Below are 15,413 nucleotides of genomic sequence, written 5' to 3' on the forward strand. Positions count from 1 at the left end.
AAGTGATTAAAATTTCTCTGTGGCTACTGAAGAGCTCAGAGGGCACCCACAGCAGGAAATAATTCCATCTGTCTTACCCACCTTGTCTACCAGGTGAACCATTCTTGCAAAGCACGCACTGCTCTCCACCGAATTCAGACAACTGGCTCAGGCTGGCTTCCTCATTTTCACCTTGCTAAGCTCAGGGGAGACAAATCCTAAGTAGTCACCTATTCTAGACTGGAATCTTCAACCACTAATGTTCTGCTTCCCCATCTAATAAACTGGAATAATAAAAAGCGCTAAATCAAATAACCTTACATTTTTTAATAAACTGCCCTGTGGATACAAAACTATAGAGCCTTACTTGTAGTACCAGTCATGTAACCTATTATGGAAGTCAGAAAACCTTACTACCTTAGAATACTTACTACCTATCTTTATCCTATATTTTGGAAATGGCTTTACAGTTGCTCTTAAAGCTGAAAAAAATATGCCATATGGCTAAATTTTCTGCAGGTAATACTTCCCAGATCACTATGTTCTTTGAAATCAGTCTTTGTCCTTTAAAGAACCTGTTGTTACCCCTTACTGGTGATAAAGTCCAACTTTCAAACATTTTTGCAACTAGGTATATTATTTTAGACATGACAGACAAAAAAAAATACTATATGCACACTTCACCGTTTATAATTATTTAATTTAATCATAGAACTTTCCCTGAAGAACAGGAAATGGACTTAGATGTGCAACACAAAATGGCTGAGTATCTTCAACTCCCAAAAACAAGCCCAGAGGCTTTTTAATGGGAGGGGTTATTTCTCAATGACCAGGGTATACCTGTCATTTTGTCAGAGACACAAGGTACAATGTTGAAAGGATCAACACGTGGATTTTAAACATGACACAAAAGCAAAGTCTGCTCTCAGAAACCATTTTCTGAACCTTGTGCTGCTTACCTCCACATTGTGTTCTAAGGCAGAAGAGTACCAGGGAACCCATCCTTCAGTTGAGACATAACACACCTCTAAACAGAAGAAGCCAATCTACCCTAGCCTCAATATTGTGTCCTCCCCAAAGTAGAATGCTCTGATTCTTCATGACCACGTGCAATCCTCTGTACTCTCTTTTCATATGATCATGAATCAGTCTCTAGACATCAAAATCCAAGAGATTCTGGTGAAAGCAGGTATATAGAAGTTGTAGGCAGAACTTGCATTTGGAAGACTGAAGGCAAAGAGACAGAGGCAAGGACACTGATAGTTCAAAACAGACAATCAATAACTGTAGTGATTACTAATTTTGCTTGTCCTTGAAGAACATATAACCTTGAAAGCAAAAATTAGTATTTGCTCAATAGCAGAGAAAAGCCAGGAGGATGTGCAACAGTGTGTATGCTGGGAAAAAAAAATCTAATACTGGTAGATTAGACAAGAAAAGGACATTCTCCCATGACAGATTTAACCCCACAGAGCAGCTCCCTGGCATTCTTCCCATGTGTCCCCCTTGGCCTCTACCTCTCAAGTCTGGGCAATCCTGACAGATTCCCAGTATGTATCAATGAGGCAATGCTGCTGAGGACAGAGCTACCCAGGGGCAGCATTTATGGTTCCCAGGTGGCCCAACAGGATATTGGAATAGAACATATGTTTATATAAGCTGCAGATAACTTCAAGCTAGGAGTGGATAAAAAGAAAAGATCAGAATCCTGAAGTATCTAGACCAACTAGAGGGATGGTCTGAAATAAGGCAGCTGAAATTTAACACACCCAAGTTCAGAATGCTACATTTGGATAGAGGGAGCCAAATGCATTAGCACAAAACGGATAATAACCAGGTGGAGATGCAGGACAAAAAACATGAGCAGTTCACAGACTAAATATGTGTTTCAACAGTGCTGCATATCTTAAATCAGTATGTACTAGCAGAAGCATCTTATGTACTATTCCGGAAGTATTGTACTGCCCTGTCCTCAATGTTAGGGAGGCTCCTACATTGGTTTTGAGCATTACTCTAGAGAACAGACACAGGCAAATCTGAAAAAGTCCAGATGAGAAAAGAGAGGGTGAGATGTTTAAAATATGACCTATAAAGAGGGGAGAGGGGAGAAAAACCATGTTTCCCAGGAAATGGCTGCGAGATATAGAAGAGAAAAAAAAAAAGCATCTCAATTTGTGATGACAGCAACTCATGTCAGATATTAGGAAAAAAGCTTTCTAACACTTAGAGTGAAAGAACAATGTACAAAACAAGGGATATTGTAAAACCTTCTTCATGGAAAAACAAATTTTAAAAAACAATTACCCAAGATATTTGGGTAAATATCTGATTCACCTCAGAGCACAAGTTTGGTTTAGACGACTCCTTGAGATCAACTCCTGGGCCTCATTTTTAGGAGTCCCAAGAGTTACTCCGAATGACCAGTGAGACACTCAGCACTGACTGTTCTGACTGAGGACACTGGCTTCTGGTCCCATGTTTTTGGCCTGACCGCTGTAGAGGTTCCTATCTAATGCACGATCCTTACACTGCAGCACACAACTCCCAGCACAGATACAGTCTCCAAGGCTTCTCTTCCCAAGCTATCAGATGGGAGAGTGCTTTCATACTTTTCCTTCTTAGTTAATCATTGGTAATTCTGAGTATGCTCCATACTTACTCTCTGAGCCACTTTGTAACCCCAATTTAACTCCTTTTCACAGAATCACAGAACCACTGAGGCTAGCAGGGGCCTTTGGAGTTGCATAGTCCAACTCACACTGCTCAAAGCTGGGTCACCTAGAGCAGACTGTGCCAAGGATTGAGACTCCAGAACCTGCCTGGTCAATCTGTTCCAATGTTCAATCACCCTCACAATAAAAACAGTTTTTCTTATGGTTTAAATAGAACTTCTCATATTTCAGTTTGTGCCCATTGCCACTTGTCCTGTCACTGGGCACCAGTGAGAAAAGTTTGGCTACATCTTCTGGCTACGTTGATGAGCTCCCTGAGCCTTCTTTTCTCTCAGCTAAACAGTCTCAGATATCTCAGCATCTCCTCATATCAGAGATGCTCCAGTACCTTAATCATCTTCATGGCCCTTCACTGGACTCTCTCCAGTTGCTCCACACCCCTCTTGACTGGGGAGCCTAGAACTGGACACAGTACTCCAGGTATGGCCCTACTAGTGCTGAGTAAAAGGGAGGGATCACCTCCCTTGACTTGGTGTCGGAGCTCTTCATAATGCAGCTCAGGATGCCATTGGTCTCTCTGCTGCACAGGTACACTGTTCACCAACAGTCAACTTGGTGTCCACAAGGACCCCCAGGTCCTTTTCTGCAAAGCTGCTTTCCAGCCAGTCAGCCTGCGGTGGTGCCTGGGGTTGATTCTTCTCAGGTGTGGGACTTCGTACTTACCTTTCTTTAACTTCATACAGGTCCTGTCAGCCTGTTTCTCCAGTCTGTCAAGGTCCCTCTGGATGGCAGCATAATCCCCTGCTGTATCACAGCCACTCCTCCCAGTTTTGTATTATCAGCAAACTTGTTGAGGGCGCACCCTGTCTCATCATCCAGGTCACTAATGAGGATGCTAAACAATCCCTGGGGTATATCACCAGTAACTGGACTTCCTGCTGTGGATCACAGCCCTTTTGAATACAGCAGTACAGCTTTTCCTTACAGACAACTATCATAAATTACTTGGACATCCCACAAAAATTCTTCTTTATAGAAATAATCACTTTGACTTGAAGTCCAGATACGGCACAGCCTTTTCAGAGTGAACCAAGCCATATGGACTACCCAGTACTTGCTGAAACACTGCTGGAGCTATAGAGGCCATACAGAAAGAGGCTTGTATTGCTGCACGACACATGAGATGACATGACAGGTAGGATGGTTTTTAATTGCTGCTGAATGGCAGGATGAAGCATTACAAAGCAGGAGATTTCTGATTCTATGCCGATGTTTGGAGACTTGGAAACTCTACTGTCCAGAGGAGGGAGGAGTGCTGCAACGAAGGAAGCTGGAAGAGGAACGCAAGAGCCGGGATCCTCCTTCTCGCTCTCTGCCACATCAGAGCAAATAGCAATTAGCTCGGCTTCGCCCCCCCGGCAGACTGGCCTGCGCTGGCCGGGCCGCAGCTCCCGTGGAGGGACGCTGGCCTCTAGTGGTGACAGTCGGGGTGACCGCAGTCCGACCTCGGCAGCTCCAGCCCCAGAGCTGCTCCCTCCGGACTGCAATATCCAGGGGGGTGCACAAACTGGCCGGCGGGACTATTTTAGGAAAACGAAGTGCAAGAGCAACGAAAACGGAGCTGCTGCATTGCCTGTGCATATGCGTGTCTTGTGTTGCTCTGTTGCTTTTTTATACCTGAGACTATCCTAAAACCATCACTGCAAGTATCAAAGGTTGATTAGTTGGAGCTTCACAATCATTTAAAATAACAGTTGGCGATGCAGGTCTTCGGAGGCTCTCAAAGTCTGGTTTGTTAAAAATAAATTTTTTAGCGACTGTCTTAACTTTCCTAACAGTAAATCTCGCTAAAGCAAGACAACTACCAATACTGAGCTGGATCCAAAAATAGAGAAATTCCATCAAAATCAAATCACTCAGCAAACAACAAAACTTGCTTGGAATTAAACCCCCAAATTAATTCAGTCATAGATTTTTTTGCCAGAAAAAAAGTGATAGCCATCAGTTTTGTTATGAACTTCATCAATATAGTTTTAACAGATCCCTAAGTTGTAGTACATTAGATATTTTGATGCTGGAAATCATACTGTAATTTAATACCTCAACCACAACCTCTAAATCCATAAAGCTTCCTGTTTAGATTTCAAATACTGCCTGGTAAAATCTTTCCTCTTTGCCTCCTCTTTTTTTGGAAATAACAGGTGACAGGTTTTATTAAATACATTGACAAGCCAAATTTGACAATTCATGGTTAAAGCTTTACATTTCTGATCATGCTCAACTTCAGTTAAAGAGCATGTGAAATCATCATCTTCCTACAAAATGTTTTGGCTTCCATAAATCAGTGTTTTTCTTTCAGAGTGGTTCAGACAAATATTCATACACACAGGCATGCCAGTAACCATACTTTTACACACTAGGATTAGAGACTAAACATGAGAATAAATCCACTGGCTTCTGGAAATGACTGCCAAAATTGGAAGATAGTAAAGAAGACTGTGGGATCCTCAGTTCTTGTTGCCTTCTCGAATTGTATGGAATCTAGAGATAGAACTGTAGTAAAGAAACCAGGTGGTGATGCTGCACTAGCATAGTACCTTCTTCTCAGCGGCCTACTCCAAAATACAGAAAAAAACAGATAAAGGATTAGTATCACCTACTTCCTGTTGTAACTTAGTATGCCTAAGGTCATCAGTCTTATACTTCTGGAATTCTGTTTTCTCACTTGATGACTTTTTGATCCAGATGGTTTCTCAGCCTCGCTCTACTAGTAAGTTTAACCAATTCTGTTTCACAGCGTCCTCTGAGACCTTTGAAAAAGGTCAGACACAAGACCTATCTGCTTAATATGAAGATCATTCCTGCCATGTTTGAAGGACTTCACAGGTTCAGTAATATAACACTTTATCCAGGAATTTTAATAACAGCTGACAGTTGGATATCATATATTTCTATGATAAAGGTAACCTGCTTTGTTGGATAGAAAGGTTAAAGAAAATTTCTCTCTAAATCCTTTTTGACTAGGCTGCAAATAATCATCAAAGGATTCTAGCCAGAGGCATCCACTTCACCACTCTTCAGTCATCAATGTGTCAACAAATGATGTCATTCTTCCCACAGTAAAATAATTTTGGAAACTTTACCTAGAAATTAGGCTGTAAGATTTTAACAGCTTACCTTCAGGAATAGTGACATACAAGTATTTCATCTTGACAAGCTTTTAAGGGAATAAGCATCTATACATAAGAGCCACATTCCCCTACACCTCTTACTTTCACTGTATGCTGTTGTAGCAGAGAGACCATGAGAACTGGTTAAGATAAATTATCTTCCCGTGCAGACTGGCTTCCAAACCAAGTATCATTTTTGAAACTAATAAACATACTAATAATGTTAGCATTATCCCCTTATTCTTAACAACTCTGTTGTAACTAGAGTATAACATGACTTTTGAGATCAAAGCATAAAACATGGCACAGTTCCACAGAAACTCACACACCTCCTCCCTGCATGAACTCGATCTTGCAGTATCATTTGTGCAGACAACTCCAGTACAAACTTATTAGTAATTTCCTTCACCTACTTGAACTATCCCGGCTCAAAAAGTACTTTTGAAGACTCTGTCTACTTGCAAATGACTTTTGTTTGTCTAGGTGAATGAACCATCAATAGCTTTCTCATTTTCTTCCACATCTGAAAATTCTGGAGCAACATCAGTATAGCACTCCAACTATCCTTATGACTTCTCTATATATAGTCTAAATCATGGCCTCATTGTTTCTATGCAAAAGACAGAAAACAAGGGAACTGAAAGGTAGTTCCTATTCCTGTGGATTATTTATGAACTGTGGTTGAATGTAGTAACTTTTTTATTGCCTGTGGCATTGTCCTGGGTTTGGCTGGGATAGAGTTAATTTTCACAAGAAGTTGGGAGGAAGCACAGCCAGGGCAGCTGCCCCAAACTAACCAAGGGGATGTTTGGTACCATATGACGTCATGCTCAGTATATATCTGGGGGAGCTGGCCAGGGATTGTGGCTCGGGAACAACAGGCTGGGCATTGCATTCCAGGTGGTGAGCAATTGCATTGTGCATCACTCACCTGATATATTCTTTTACTAGCATTATTGTTATTATTATTTCTTCACTCCTTGTGTTGTCCTAATAAACTTAACTCATTTTTTTCTTCTGATTCTCCTCCCCTGCCCACCAGGGCAGGGAGGACTGAGAGAGCGGGCTGCATGGTGCTTAGTTGCCGGCTGGGCTTACACCACGACAGGCATCTATGGACTTCTTTGATCAGTAGTAAACTAAGGCAGATGCAATGAAAAGTGAAGTTTAGGAGTAACTACAATAGAATCCTCTCCTGTATAAATTAGGAAGCATTGCTAAAGCTCAAGTGGAAGGTACTGCTTCAGTACAAATGTACTCTTCTGAAAGAGAAGGGAAAGCTCAGGCAGGAGGACACAGAACACCTGCATGCTGAAATAACAATAAGAAAAAAATACCCATTTGCATAAGTGAAAACTTACGACAGTTTGACTATTTAAACTGAAACAAACAGCTTTTGCTTGTGAGTCTGCATTTGCTGCTTCATAACACAATGGTAATCACAATTTTGTCACTGGTCCTGTTCTACACACCTACCATTGATGTATCAGAGGTCAAGAAAGCATGGGATAGCCTTAGGATGCATTTACACTTGCAAGGCAGTACCTCTGATGTCCTTGTGGTAAATAAACTATTTGATTTGCTGTCACAGCTAGTGTACATGTTAATTTCGGTATAATAAACAGAATCTTGGGGGAGAAAATCTATACAATTAGCACATCAATCAGACTGTTCCAGTATCAATGCCTATTGACTTCTCCATAAATTCTCTTTCATAACTAATATCAATCATGAATTAATCATAAAGGCTAGAAAACTTAACACCATCCAAAGTTCATAAATCCTAATAATATAGCATTAAACATTTATTGTTTTTAAATATTGTCACTGGTCCATCCGAATCTAAAAGCAGCCTATGTGTGCATACTGAACACGTAATTCTGGCAGCCCTCTAGCAACAGGCAAGGGTAGTTGTGCTTAAAAGTTTGCAGCTACCAGAGTGGAAGGATGAAGGAAACTTTTTTTTTCATCAAATAGAGACTGCTTACTTCCTGGCCAGATTCTGTCCTCTAAATACAGTGTTTTGTAGCTAAGTCAATCTACCCAGGCTTCCCCCAAAATGCATCATTTTGCCTGTGTCTGTATCCTGCTTTCCCACACTGTGGTGGCACCTGCAATCACACAGCTGTTTTGGGAGCACACTGCTTAGGTAATTTGACTGGGGAGAAACTATCATGGGGGCAGGTTTGGTTTGGTTGGTTGCTGGGTTTTTTTAAGAGGATGCTTTCATCTAGATTGGCTGGCTGATCTGACCACCACTTTGCCATGGGATCACTGGCGCTGACGGAAAAGGGGTGCACGGGTGCACAGCCAGGCTTAAAGCAGACTGTAAAACCTCGCACCATGATCTACTTAAGCTGACTGTAAAAGCTGATCTTTAATCTCTGCCACCCTCACTAGGATGACCTGATTCCCTCTCAGGTTTTCCAGAACTTAAGTCTAGTTTGCCCCTAGCATGAGGAACATCATATTGAGGTTTAGAAGTGCTACCATGGGCAGTTTTGGGTTTTTTTTAAGAGGGGCTGGTTTTATTTCCCTTTACAAGAAAGATTCTGTTTGGAAAGCAGAATTTGGACCCCAAAGAAAAAAAATATTCAGAAATTCTGATTTTGATTAAAAAGGCACTCTTTTGGAAGAAGATAAACAGGCATGTACCAAGCTACTGCCAGGGTGAAGTATGTCCTTTCTATAGCGGAGTTCAGCTCTTTGCTCAGCCACATATGGATGACTGTTGAGACACATTCAAGAGAGGGACCCAAGACTAGAATTTCTTTTTTTTTTTCCTCATTCACTGGCAAACTCACTCCTGTACTAAGCAAGGACATTTGTTGCTTCCTCTTTAAGGGACAGGAGTGGGTATTTTGAGGAATGAGGTGTTCAAGGTTTGGCCTTTGTGTGTATATGCAAATGGATGAGGCACAAAGAAACTTCGCAGTGGAAGAGGGGACGCAGTGGAAGAGGGGAACGAAGAGGAGAGGCTATGGGCATGAGGAGAGTTGGAGGGAAACTCTATAGCAAGGAAAGAGAGGAAACAGATCTCTGTTCATCAGTATACCTTCTTGTTATGCAGCATGAATACTGCCCTATGGCAATCAAAGCAGATGTTCTCATAAATTCAGATTTCCCCTAACCAGCCTTACCTTATATGTAGTGGACACACTACCACAAGCAGAGCTGGACACGGAGAAATGAACCAGCAGAGATGAGGGAGAGCTTGGATGATCTTGTATATACTGAGAAAAGAGGTGAAGAGGGGCCACGACCAGAAGTGAAACCTCATCATCAATGAAACTGTGTTTTTTCACCAGTTTCAAACATCGCACTCATAAGAACTAACAGAGAGCATCATGAAATAACAGTCTCCATTTACAAGAAAAAGCTGCGTAACTGTTACTCAGCAGAATATGCACCTTGTGTGCTACTTTGGTCTCCCGAAAGACCACTGCAGTTACCTTTTACTCTTTCTGATTCCTGGGTCTCCAAAATAAACTGAGCATACAGAGTTGGCTGAAAGAATTAATGCTGACAGGCTTTTGATTCTGGTCACCTACATTTTTTCCTGGATAAAGTCCAACTGATGCAGGCTTACTAATATTGCCATATAAATTCGTCTGTATTTTCAGAAAGCTGCCCACTGTGTAAAGCAATGCTAGTCTTGACTTTTTACTTCAAAGAAGAGTTCAGACATGTTGCATTGAGTATTGCAGTGATCATCATGTGACAGTTTGGTTTTTTAAACACACACACACCTTCTACACTGAAAAGTTTAGGCTTCTATCAAACAATTACTTCTCAGGAAATGTGTGAATTAAAAACGCGATATGATGCTACTTTGTCTTCTTGCTCATCTGCTCTGTGATAAGAGGTCAGATTCTCTCCCGAAGTAGGCTCTAATCATATACAGAATCACAGAATCATCTAGGTTGGAAAAGACCTTGAAGATCATCTAGTCCAACAATTAACCTAACACTGACAGTTCCCAACTACACCATATCCCTCAGCACTATGTCGACTCTACTCTTAAACACCTCCAGGGATGGGGACTCCACCACCTCCCTGGGCAGCCCATTCCAACGCCTAACGACCCATTCTGTAAAGAAATACTTCCTAATATCTAGTCTAAACCTTCCCTGGTACAACTTGAGGCCATTCCCTCTTGTCCTATCGCTTGTTACTTGGTTAAAGAGACTCATCCCCAGCTCTCTGCAACCTCCTTTCAGGTAGTTGTAGAGGGTGATGAGGTCTCCCCTCAGCCTCCTCTTCTCCAGACTAAACAACCCCAGTTCCCTCAGCCACTCCTCCTACGACATGTGCTCCAGACCCTTCACCAGCTTCGTTGCCCTTCTCTGGACACGCTTGAGTAATTCAATGTCCTTTTTGTAGTGAGGGGCCCAAAACTGAACACAGGAATCGAGGTGTGGCCTCACCAGTGCTGAGTACAGGGGTGAGATCACTTCCCTGTCCCTGCTAGCCATGCTATTTCTGATGCAAGTCAGGATGCCATTGGCCTTCTTGCCCACGTGGGCACACTGCTGGCTCATGTTCAGCCGGCTGATCCCTCTCTGACTGGCAGCTCTCCAGCCACTCCTCCCCAAGCCTGTAGCACTGCTGGGGGTTGTTGTGGCCCAAGTGCAGCACCCAGCATTTGGCCTTATTGAAACTCATCCAGTTGGCCTTAGCCCATCGCTCCAGCCTGTCCAGATCTCTCTGCAGAGCCTCCCTACCCTCGAGCAGATCAACACTCCCACCCAACTTGGTGTCATCTGCAAACTTACTGAGGGTGCACTCGATCCCCTTGTCTAGATCATCAATAAAGATGTTAAACAGGAGTGGCCCCAAAATCAAGCCCTGGTCGACACCACTCATGACCGGCTGCCAACTGGATTTAACTCCATTCACCACAACTCTTTGGGCCCGGCCATCCAGCCAGTTTTTTACCCAGTAAAGTGTGTGCCCATCCAAGCCGTGAGCAGCCAGTTTCGCCAGAAGAATGCTGTGGGAAATGGTGTCAAAGGCCTTACTGAAGTCAAGGTAAACAACATCCACAGCCTTTTCTTCATCCAATAAGCAGGTCACCCTGTCATAGAAGGAGATCAGGTTTGTCAAGCAGGACCTGCCTTTCATATACCCATGCTGACTGGGCCTGATCATCTGGTTGTCCATTATATGACTTTTAATGGCACTAGAGATGACCTGCTCCATGACCTTCTCTGGCACCGAGGTCAGACTGACAGGTCTATAGTTTCCTGGATCCTCCTTTCTGCTTTTCTTGTAGATGGGTGTCACATTTGCCACCCTCCAGTCCAATGGGACCTCCCCACTTAGCCATGACTTCAGGTAAATTATGGAAAGCAGCTTGGCGAGCACATCTGCCAACTCTTTCAGCACCCTTGGGTGTAACCCATCCGGTCCCACAGACTTGTGTGCATCCAAGTGGTGTAGCAGGTCTCTGACCACCTCCTCTTCAACTGTGCTGACCTCAATCTGCTTCCCCTTCCCATCTCCCAGCTCATGGGGCTGGGTGTCCAGGGAACGGCCAGTTCCACTGCTAAAGACTGAGGCAAAGTAGGCATTGAGCACCTCAGCCTTTTCCTCATCCTTAGTTACCATGTTTCCCTCTGCATCCAGTAAAGGAGGGAGATTTTCCCTAATCCTCCTTTTGTTGTTAACGAATTTATAGAAACATTTTTTATTATCCTTAACAGCTGTAGCCAAGTTGAGCTCTAGCTGTCCTTTGGCTCTCCTAATGTTCTCCCTGCATAACTTCACTACATCTTTATAGTATTCATGAGAGACCTGGCCCCTCTTCCAGAGGCAATAGATTCTCCTTTTGTTCTTGAGATCCAGCCAAAGGTCCCTGTTTAGCCAGGCCGGTCTCCTTCCCCACCTGCTTGTTTTTCGGCACACGGGAACAGCCTGGTCCTGTGCCTTTAAGACTTCTCTCTTGAAGTATGAAGCCTTCCTGGTCTCCCATACCCTTCAAGGCAGCCTCCCAAGGGATTTTGTTAATCAGTCCTTTGAACAGGTCAAAGTTTGCCCTCTGGAAGTCTAAGGTGGCAGTTTTACTAACCCCTCCCTTTGTTTCTCCAAGGATCGAAAACTCAATCATCTCATGATCACTGCACCCTAGACAGCCTCCAACCTTTACTTCCCCCACAAGCTCTTCCCTGTTCACAAGAAGCAGGTCCAGGAGGGCACCTTCCCTGGTCGGCTCACTCACCAGCTGTGTGAGGAAGTTATCCTCCACACATTCCAGGAACTTCCTGGAAATATAAATGATCATGCACAAAGTCACAAAGCTGAGGTTACCAAGGAAAGAATAATTCTCCTCCACTTTACTTCTACTCCATTTTACATTTTATTCCATCTTCCTTTTAAGCCTTTTACAGTCTTTACCGTAGACCTAGTTTTAAGATACTCACCATCATTTATTTTTGGCAATGTGCCAAAATTTCCTGGGAAACTAAAATCAGACCAAATCATGGGTAATGTCAAGAGTTTTTATTTCAGCCAAACCTGACATGAATTTCAAGAGGGTATACAGGAAGGAGGGTTGGGGTGATGAGAGGAAATAGTTGGGTGACATTAGACTTTCCATTTCAATAGATTTCAAAAGACTGGTTTATTAGGCACTGTAACATATAAGTAGTTGTAGAGGAACCTACTGATTATTCTGCAAGTTTAGAACACAGAAGTAGATACACAACTGAAACATACAGCTGAAGGCCCTATAGTCATGTGGAATTTTGAGAAAGTATAGGAAGATACTAAGACCAGAAACAAACAGGCAGTCATAGTATTTATACCGCTGTGGTCATTTTAGGTTTAGGGTTTTTTAGTCCAGCTTTAACATCTCCCAACCAACAGAAGTCAAGTATCCCTTTTACCACCCCTTACCTGCTCACTGTTTAGAGAGAATAGGTAGACTGTTAACAACTGCTTATATTCACATTACAGGTAATTTCAGATAATCCTCCCTAGGTTTAGGAGTCACACCAAAGCAGAGGAAAAAAATATCTTTAGAACTAAGGCAGAAAGGAGAGAAAATGAAGGAAAAGGAGGGAAAAGTCAAGATAAAGGCAAAAACCTATATTCCCTTCACCTAATTTTAGATAAAGTTATGAATTCAATTTAGACTAATCAACCAGGCTCCCTTCATAATCAAACAACAGAGAGACCTTTAACAGCACTGGAGTGATTTATCTCCATTTTGATGACTACGGAAAGAATCACAACCAAACTGGCATCATCTATATTTCTCTATAGGCCTAAGAGACAGTTCCCTGACTACTGATTTACATTAGCTGTTCTATTTCCGTATAGCTAACATTATGCCAGCTAAACCGCACTCTCTGCTGAGATAAGTAAGTTAGTAGTGACATTACCTCAGATTTCACTTACAGTTGTGAGGGAGAGAGAGAGAAGAGAGGCACCTCCAGGAGTCAACTCAGCTCCCTTAATACCTCAGAATTTTATGACCTTTCTAACCCAAAAAAAGTGCAACAAAGCTTCTGCTTGGTATGGATCTAACGAAATCAAATAGATTAATGTAACAGAGAAATACATGACTATATGCTTTTAAAAAGTTATTTTTGAGCTAGAAAAACAGATAAATGATCCTATCATCTTAAAAGAAATTACCTACACTTTTACATTCCAAGTTAAAATCACTTTGTCTACTCCGTATTAATTCAAACATGCATACCTACCTTTATGGTAACGTTTCCTTTTGTTATTTTTCTCATATTGAAGCCTACTGTAGGAATCATATCTTCTGTGAACTGCCCTGACTAGAATACAAAAAAAAAAAAAAAAAAAAATTATAAAGTAGTTGATACACAGCAGATAAGTTTCTCAATTGCAATCTTTATTTTTGTTTTTTATTTTACAACACTAAAATATCACATTAATTTTCTGCAAGAGCACTGGTCAGCACTTCAACTAAGGAAGACCATTTCAGCCCCTTTAAACAATCTTTTATTCTCCTCCGTGACAAAGATCACCCCAGAAAACACGAGACTTTGGACAATTCTTCATGTGATCCTTCAGCAAACCAGAAAGCAGCAGTCAAAATACAGAATCATAGAATGGTTTGGTTTGGAAGGGACCTTTAAAGGTCATTTAGTCCAACTCCCAATATGACTGTATAAGAATTTTTCACTGTAGTTTCTCACTATCATTATCAGTGGTTTAACTACAAATATAATAAACAGTGAAGGAGTACGCATGTAGAGAGTGTTACGTGCAGACCCTTTCCTTCTGAGTAGGTGACTGCACAGAAGTCTCACTGTGGAAGCTTAGAGAACGCCATGAAGACAGAAAAATACAAGGTACTAACTCAACACACCATAAACCCAAAACATAAAACCAAAGTGCTGACTCCTCCCCTAGTTCACAGAAATAGTTTTACAAGACAGACACTTGTCATCATGCCAGTGGGAACCTTACACACATCTACCCACTACAGAAGACAGCTTTTGAGGAGAAAGGTGAAACTCAGATCCAAGTAGATAACTCATTATTCATTCTTCATTTTCAAAATGTATTATTTATAAGGAATTGTGTCTCCTAGATGTGGTGCATTAAGACAGGCAGATGGCTACTTAACAGTTATGTCTACACAGAGGCCCAGGCACTCTCTGCAACATATACAGTAGTCCTGGTTTTCCAGTCACCCAGAAAGGAGAGCAGGACCTTCCGTATCTATCTGCCCGTATTCCCTTCACCCACCTCATCATCCCATGTGCCCTGTGGTTTCTTTGGAAGAAAATATGGGTGTGTGGACAAGGAGGGAAGCAGCCATGCTCCAATAGGTCCCTCCCATCTGAGAAGTGGATGATCAGAGCTGCAGGGTGCACTGGAGCAGCTACATGCCTCACAGTGCACACACTGCCACCAGCTATCCCTAGTGCTATCATTTGTACATTTTCTGCAACTTTTCTCTTCGCTGTTCATGACAGAGTGAGAATACACTATGGCCTCCAGTTTGTGTTCACAAACTAAGATTAATTATTTTTAATCTGGGACTTTAAAAGCTGTATAATCTTTGACATTTACTATATCCTCTCACAGGATTTGGGGGTTTGGAATTAGATCCTTCAGGCAAGAAACATCTTCCATCAATTACCTGTTCAACTTCACCTATGGGAACCTACTTGCTAAATTCTGTACTATACAACTTCCCCATCTTTTGTTTCTGAAAGTCTTTTTTTCCCCTCTTCTTTCCTTGCTTCAGTGACTTGTCAACAGCAGTAGGAAAAAACAGTGAAGACAAATGCACCTGCAGTCTCACACAGATACATGTACCCAGCAGTGACAGAAGTTTTTAATTTGATGGAGTAAGACAAAGCCAATCCATAATGATCTCCTGTAGCAGGTCCTGGCCTAATTTGTTAAAATATATAGTACATTTATTTGTGAAGGACAGACATATAAACACATAGGAACACATAAATCTTGAGAATGCAGCATCATTACTCAAGCACGTGAATGCCTGGAAAACCAGCCAGACAACTCAGGAGGCTATTGTTTAAACAAACTCACAGAAAGTCAGGATTCCACTTTTGCCAACAAAGTATATACTATATGCAAT

The 15,413-nt window shown here is 42.1% G+C and overlaps 1 protein-coding gene across 2 annotated transcripts in view; it reads right to left on the minus strand.

Annotated features, from left to right (window-relative positions):
- LOC141943682 (ADP-ribosylation factor-like protein 8B) overlaps positions 1-15,413 on the minus strand; it is a 31,800-nt gene that overhangs the window by 13,364 nt on the left and 3,023 nt on the right. For both annotated transcript variants that reach the window (XM_074869338.1, XM_074869337.1), the window contains exon 2: positions 13,531-13,611. In XM_074869338.1, the coding sequence (XP_074725439.1) occupies positions 13,531-13,611 (81 nt within the window). The remainder of the gene's footprint in view (positions 1-13,530; positions 13,612-15,413) is intronic.

Source organism: Strix uralensis, chromosome 5 (assembly GCF_047716275.1).
Source record: "Strix uralensis isolate ZFMK-TIS-50842 chromosome 5, bStrUra1, whole genome shotgun sequence".
Lineage (NCBI taxonomy): Eukaryota > Metazoa > Chordata > Aves > Strigiformes > Strigidae > Strix > Strix uralensis.